The sequence below is a fragment of the Cotesia glomerata genome, linkage group LG7 (genome assembly GCF_020080835.1).
Source record: "Cotesia glomerata isolate CgM1 linkage group LG7, MPM_Cglom_v2.3, whole genome shotgun sequence".
NCBI classification, from domain to species: domain Eukaryota; kingdom Metazoa; phylum Arthropoda; class Insecta; order Hymenoptera; family Braconidae; genus Cotesia; species Cotesia glomerata.
The window spans coordinates 17594739-17602954 of NC_058164.1; the positions used below are offsets into that span (position 1 = coordinate 17594739).

The 8216-nt window shown below is 31.6% G+C and overlaps 1 protein-coding gene across 1 annotated transcript in view; it reads right to left on the bottom strand.

Annotated features, from left to right (window-relative positions):
* Positions 1–645: 645 nt before the first annotated feature.
* Positions 646–8216, bottom strand: part of LOC123268762 (GTP-binding protein RAD) — a 332020-nt gene continuing 324449 nt past the window's right edge. Inside the window, exon 7 of the mRNA XM_044734118.1 lies at positions 646–1033. Coding sequence (XP_044590053.1) covers positions 744–1033 — 290 coding nt within the window. The 3' untranslated portion in view covers positions 646–743. The remainder of the gene's footprint in view (positions 1034–8216) is intronic.

Genomic DNA, 8216 nt, shown 5'->3' on the forward strand with positions numbered 1-8216 from the left:
TGTAGCGGGAAATTGCAGGGGTGGCCTTTAGGGTCAACCGTTTTCTTAATTTTTTAATTTTCAAATCGCAATAACTTTTGAATGAATGAACCGATTTTCACGCGGTTGGCGGCATTCAACGCAGTTTTTTAAGCTTCATGAAGAATCTCTAAGTTTAAATTGATCAAAGTACGAATTTTAAAGTAATTCCGAAAAAACACTTTTTTTGGTTTTCTTTTGATAACGATAATACACGAACGTATCAACCGATTTCGACTGGACTGGCGGCGATTGACGTGGTTATTCGATGTTAAGAGCTGACACACACACACACACTCACACACACACACACACACACACACACACACACACACACACACACACACACACACACACACACACACACACACACACACACTCACACACACACACACACACACACACACACGGATTTTTAAAAATTTTCAATTTTCTTAGCGGGAAGTTAAAAAAATTAAAAATGAACAGGAAAAAATATAATTAAAAACTGAACTATGCCGATAAATGTCATTTTAATGATTGATTTAAATAAATTTATTGATAAATTGGTTATATACTATTAGAAACTGCAGTTATTTACTAATATTGGTTGTATCGTGCTAGAATAAAAATTTGGCACAAAATGAGTCAATGATAAATAATATTTTTGCCAAAAATACATGTCAAGACATCGTTGTATTTTCAATATATTTATCATTAGTTACACTCAGTTTTTTTTAACACTTTCATAAGACATGCAAATTTTCACAATTTTTGAATTTATTATCTTCTTTTTTAAATAACCATGTTAATACTCTATGAGCTTTTATACTTGCTCGCATCATACTTTTTGATTTATACCAATGGTTACTTCTTAGTATTTTTTCAGTATCACCTGCAGTGGCATGATTGAAACTTTTTCGCTTTAGTCTGATTTGATGAAGTACACCAACGAGTAATTCATCAACATTATGATTTATGCCAACTGATATTTCTATGAATTTTGCATGATAAGTATACGCAGTGTATTTTCCATCTAAAACAAATAAGTAAAAACAAATTACGGTTAATTTTAGATAAATTAAAAAGAGTAATATAGGTATTTAATAATTATACATAGTAGGGTGTGCCAAAATTCAATTTTCGTGATAAACCTTTTAAAATTGGAATTTTAAGCTCCGCTTCTAACAGGAGCTGTGTGTTGGGTATTTCCTGAAATATTTTGGGTTGAGACGTTCGTATTTGATTTTCATAGTATAAAATTTTTTTAATTTTTTCCGGCAGCTGTGGAGATATCTCACGACCGGAAGTGCCCAAACAAAGTTCCTGTTAAAAATTAAATGAGTTTTGGCACACCCTAATATATATGTTAGAGTGTCTGTTATTTACCAATTTGGTTTTTGACTTTGCACCGCCCCTAAAATTTTTATTTCTCGACCTAAAAAAAAATATCAGATCCATGCAAGCCCTTAATATTGATATTGAACCATGCCACAAAGACGATACATTTCCCATTTAAATAACATGGGGTTTTGGCACGTTATACAATTAATTTTTTTGTTTCTATATGCCAGTTCATATATGGCAATAGCAAACAAGTAATTTGTAGAAAATTGAACGCTCTACAAAAACTTTTTCTTAACTTTTTTCGATAAATTTACTTACTCAAAAGTTATTTAAGCTCAAAGTTAAACTAAAAATTATTTCTTCGTTTTTTTTTTTTTTATTTTGACCGAAAAATTGTCATTATTTATGTAAAAATTAATTTCTATTGAAAAAAATATCTCATTTCAACTGTATTGTAAGTAAAATTAGCCTTAAATATTTCGATAACCAGAAAATTCAATTTACAATTTGAGTTACTTTTAAAATTGTGCAATTGTGAAGGAGGTAAATTAAGGAAATCACTTAAAAGCTCAAACTGTTCGAATAAAGTCATAGACATCTTCGTTAGAGAATCACCGATATTTTTAATACACAATGAATCTAAATTGTTAGATCAGGGTCAATACGTTCTTTGTCAGTTTGACTTTCCTTCGTTTTTATTGCTTCAACTATTATTTATTTTACTTCCAGTGATATAGAATCATCAAAAAAAGTTAGTGAGACTATTTCTTCCGATAAATACGACAAATTGCACGGAAAAAAAAGTGACTTTAAAATCTCATCAGCTGATACAAAAATTGTATCACCTGTGAAGTCCACAGATGTGATCCTAGATTAACATCACCCGGTGATACATTTTTTGTATCTAATGAATTTTAAATGGGACTAACTTTACGGTAATATACGTACCCTCAAACCTTGAAATAAATTTTTCAAGACAATATTTTTTAGCATTGAAGATACAAAATCATTGGCCATGCTATTTTCACGTTTTTTAACAACAAATTCAATTAATAAAAAAAAAAAACAGACGATACGAAACATCAACAACAAATAAAACCTATACAATATTCAGGCGCATGCGTGTAGGGCACGCATAATTTACTTCACCGTAATGTAAAATCTACATCACGGTGATACAATATTTGTACCACCTCAATCTAAAACTAACTCCACTCGTATAATTGGATTTTTACTTCATTTGTGGCACAACTTTTAAATCATCTTTTTAACTTCCCGCTAAGAAAATGGAAAATTTTCAAAAATCAGGAAGTTATTGTTTTTACCCCGTTATTCGAAAATCGAGTTTTCATCATTGTTGTAGATTGAGTAGATTTAAATTAAATAATATATATATATATATATATATATATATATATATATATATATATATATAATAAATTCAGAACACTCAGATTATTTTAGTTTAATTTAGATTTGCCTTGCGCGCAAATCTATTATTTATTATTCAATAAGTTCCAAAATTAAAAGTACCGACAATAATTTCGAAAAAGAAAATATTCGCGTGGCGTACTAAAGTCTTGCTTTTTGATAAGTCCTTTCTTGTTCCTTGGTTTTCAACTCCCTCGGTTGAGCTGTTCGTACCTTTGGAGTGGGAGAGTCCCAGAGGGTAGTGAGGGTAGTTGCGCGCGCCTCTACAACTCTCATCTTCGGCTAGCATCCTTTCTCGAGTTGGCAAAATGGGACCATGCTGAAATGAAGACCCTCGATGTTCCCAGGTTATTTGCAGCCCGCCTGGATGTCTGGTTTTTATGACTTAGTCCTGGGTACTCGAGTAATCCCTTTTTTTAGTGAACGTTTTGGAAAATAAGCTTCTTAAAGGATTATGGCAATAAAAATTAATAAATAAAAATCTCTGGGTTTTCTCCAGTTTCGTAAAAAATATTCCAAAACGTTCGGTATCTTATTCTAAGTGACCACTACAATTACAAGCGTAAGTTTATTTTAACGAAGAAATTTTTCTTAGAATGTCTAGACTAACTGCGCGGCACTAAAAGTTTTTATAGGTTTTCCTTTGGGAATTTCCGGTGATTATAAATTCGTCTAACACCCGAAAATTAATTATATAAAATTGCCCATTTTTAACAATAAAGATTAACATAGAGAAGTTTACAGCATTTTAAGAATTCTTATTTTTTTCTTGCTCGTACTATTACAAATAAAAAAAAAAGAGCCATTCGGCAGCCGAAATGGAAGTAGATTTCATAATTTATTACTAAATGCCTAGCAATTGAATAAGAAAAGATTATATATATATTGTGTAAGGATGTACAACAATTTTTGAAAATTCCGACATAGAGTACTAACGATATAGTTCGATTTCTATGAAATCTACTGAAAATTATAAAAATTAATTTCAAGCCAAACAAATTTTTTGAAAATTCTGACATAAGGACCGATGCAATAGTTACATTTCTATAAAATCTACTAATAATTTTATTTTACATTTGAATTTTTTTTTCCGCGATTAAATCACATTGACGCGCTATCTTATTTTTTACGTATCGAGGCCCTAGTGTACAATTTCCATATTTATATCTTATACAATTATGAGATAAAGTAGTTTACTGTGGTTTATAGTATGTACTTTTTTCCTCTCGTTATTTAATATCTTAAAGACATTTTAATTATAAATAAAATATTTAAAGTAAGTAAATATAAATATCAAATTATATGAATAATAACATAATATAAAAAAAAAATAGGAAAACGGTTAACCCTAAAGGCCATCCCTACAACTTCCCGCTAATTCCGTTAATACCTTTTCGCTTAAAATTGCACCTACGAAGTTTTTGAGCTCATTTTGTTAATTAATTTCAAATAAGTATATATATTATGATTAGAGTGGGTTTAGTTGCATTTCTTTTGTTTTTCAAATATTATAAATTTCAAAACACAAGAAATTTTTTTTTATTATTCAACTAAACTTTTATTAATGATACAATTATTCACAAATAATAAAATTTATTCGACTATTATTCAGTAAATTATTCATCAAAATGGTCAAAATTAATTTTAATAATAATGAAGATGCAAGGATGTTTAATGATGGAGATCAATCGAAATAGGTTATATTTTTTTTCTTAAATTAAAAAAAAAAAATATAAACAAGACCGGTTATATTTTATAGTCATAAAGTTTTGAATTGATGTATTTTTTGAGCTGATGTATTTTTTTTTTTGGTTCAAAAAAATTTTGGATCTGAATCCGCTTGACGAGCTGAGTCAAAATATAGCAAAATTTTTCAAAAGTTCCGTCATGAGGACCAATGCAATAGTTAGATTTCTATGAAATCTACTAATACATGTGTTTTAAATCTTAATAGGTTTTTCCCGCTCTTAATATTTGCAACCATCTGCTTATATGTGATTCTATACTAGTGTACAGAGAGCATTGTGATCAATCCTTTCGGATTCACAACAATCATATCTCGACGTTTTGAGGTCCTAGGAATCTTCCCCGAATGTTTCCGCGATGATGTCCGTATGTGTGTGTGTGTGTGTGTGTGTGTGTTTTTATAGAGAAGCGAAAAAAATCTTCCAAAGACACCGCTATCATTGAAAGATGATGGTCGGTAGTGTGGGATTTTTACCCACTAAAAAAAACTCCTCTCTCTTCCTCCGTGGATGGTACGGAGATGACTGAATCGGAACCGCATAAGCATTACTTCAATTCAGTCAGTGTAGCGTCTCACGACGGTTACTTCTAGTTATTAGTCTCTTTCTGCGGTTTTTTCTTTTAAAAGACGCTGTGTATAGGCTGCGACAGCTGACCAGTTATCTTATTTTTTGATCATGCAGGTTACCAAGCTCTCAGAGTAGCGTCGTGCCAATAGTTTCTTCAGTGCTGATTCTGTAGTCCTTCCACAATTTTCTGTGAGGAAGTTTCCTATTATCTCACCGCGGACACCAGGACATTCCAGGATCTCAAGTACCTGTCAAGCAGGACGAGCAACGGACCGAGATACAACGTCATCGAAGGAGGACCATGGAAATCCCAACGCAGGAGGATCTCATTAAAACCTCGCGAGATGTACGTGGTAATCCCTTAAAATAACTTTCGTCCAGTAAAATATATATACGCCATTTTGGCTTTGCTACGCTCTCCTGAGCGTCTGATTGTATCGAGTCAATTGAGTTTTGTTGCTTGTGGGAGTGAATAAATCTCTCTACTTTTATTGATTAATTAATTCTTTCTTTTAGAAATAATGATCTCAACCTCTCTTCCTCTCAGTCTACCTTATCCTAGTGACTAGGAGTGAAAACTTCCACGTCCCTGAAGGAGCTAGTCGTGGTAAAAAGAACTCAGGACCAGGGGTCTGAGTTCGATTAGGTATTCTTGTCCCTTGGTGGCGCCGGGCTGGCGTGTTAGGTTAAGGGTAGTCATCTCCAGGAGATCACCAACCTGGAGAGGGTTTACCTCTTATATTTGACGTCCAACTGAAATTTTTTGTAAATCAAGTAAAATAGTTTTTGCTAAGAGTCGGCTGAGATAGAGAGAGAGAGACATTAGGTGTACCAGGAATATTCTGGAGGTTCTGCTATAGCGAGAAGTTTAAGCCAGGGACGGTTATAAATTGAAAGAATTTTTTTTATTAAGGATTTCTTATTTTATTATTTTATTTATTTAAAATTTTTTTTTAAAAAGAGAACCTTTTATTTACAATTTTTTTGTTTTGTGCAAGGAATTTTCTTTGTACTTTGAAGGTTAAGAATTTTTTTTAAATTAGTATTTCATTTTATTATTTATATAAATTAATTAATAAAAATTATAAAAAAAAATAATACAGGGAAACTGCAAATTATTTAAAAATTTTACTTAGATTGATTATTCAAGATAGTTTTGAAGCATAGAAAATTGGAATCGTTGTCAATTTTAATAAACCAGGGAAACCTGAAAATTTGTTGAAGTTGATTGTAGTTTTAATTATCAAAGGAATCTGGAAAACTGTTTTGAATGGGTCTTCAAGGTGAAACCAGGGAAACCTGAAAATAATTTGTAAAAATTTACATACATCTTAAAATTTATTTTAGTTTTTTTTTTTTTCTGAGTAAGAACTTCTTTTAGTCATTCTTTCTTTTAAAGCTACAGAAGGATTACCGTCTTTATTTTTAAACAATGGAGACGTTAAGTCTTTCTTATTAAGCTAAGCTTATTGAGATTGGTATCTCATCGACAGACCAGGAATTCCGGTAATCTGAGGATAATAAAAATTTTGCCAGTGGTTATTTATGGAATTATATTTTATTTTATATATTTTTTTTTCAAAACTTAAATTATTTTGCATTTACTAATTAACCTGATTTGTTCGAGGTACGAATGGACACAAGGAATAAGACGAGGTTGGCGCAGTCAAAAAACTACGTAATAGAAGAGATTATTTTGAGCCCGACGATGACGCCTGAAGAATTGGCCCGCCAGACGGGCAAAGTTCAGCATACTCCAGTAAAGAGTCAATCAAATAGAACTAAGCAACATGGGAATAATAACACACAAAATTTTCAGGTAACAGGCAACACCCAAGGGAGTGACGATACGTCCTTAGTAGCGACATCGACTGGTTCGGTTCCGCGAACAAACTTGGGGAATTCAACAAACCCGAGTTCTGATGGTAATACACAAGCAAAGTCAAATAATCTCAACAATGATAATATAAATAAGAATATGTTTAAAGATGTAAATAATTTACAAAGCTTGGCCAACTTGCCGTTGATAAACTCAGGAGTTGTTCCTGTATCCGTGAATAATCAAAGGCAAGTACCACCAAGTGATAATAATCTCTCCACAAGAGTAACTCCTGCAAGCGAGAGTACCAATATTAATAATTTGAACAGCCAAAAGAACAATAATAGTCAAAGTAGTCGAAATAAAAATTTAACAAATACAGACTTTCGCTTGGATTACGACAGAACTCGAGAAGGAGGAATAAATGAACAAAATCTTAATAGTAATTTGAATTTAAATAAGGGAATTAGTTCTCAGATTGTGGGAGCAACTAGTAGAGTCATAGAAAATAATTTAGGTTATGAATCTCCGGTTTTTGTGAACAGAGATGAGGGAAACATTAATATGTTAGGTAGTGTTGGTCCTCATGGATCTCGTCTTCATTCAGAAGCTAGAGGCGGTAGCGCTTTTCTGGTTCTGCTCCAGTACCTAACCTAGCTAATGACGTGACATATAGGCTAGCTGAAGAACTTAGAAGGTCAAATGAGGTTAATGCTGCGAATTCTGTGAAGATGGACAAATTGTTGGAATATTTTCAAAGTTTGGTCATAAATTCGCAGGCGAATAACCAAGTAGGTTTGAGTACAGTGACTAGACCTACAAATCTAAATAGTAATAGTAATAATAATAACTTGAGGGTTAATTTAATCTCGGATTCGGATAATAATGCACATTCAAATAATTTCATAAACACTTCTAATAATAATGTAAACACAAATAATTTAAGGAATAATCCTTATGATTTTCCTAATAATAACATCTATAGCAGTACTTTAAATACTAATTCTGATAATACTAATCTAAATAATTTGATGAATAATCTTTATGTTTATTTATTTATTTATTTCAAATAGAATAAACGCCGATCGGCTATATACATACGAGGGATATACATACGAGCGGATATACATACAAGGTTTTTACAAGATTAAATAATTAAATGATTAGATAGCATTATTTTCGTGCATGAACTACAAAAAATATACAGTTAAAAAATTATTGCACAGATCGATAAACTAATGGAGTAGTAATAAGTTTTTTACATTAGATGCAAAGGAGGAGAGTGTACCACTGAAGTAATCTAACTC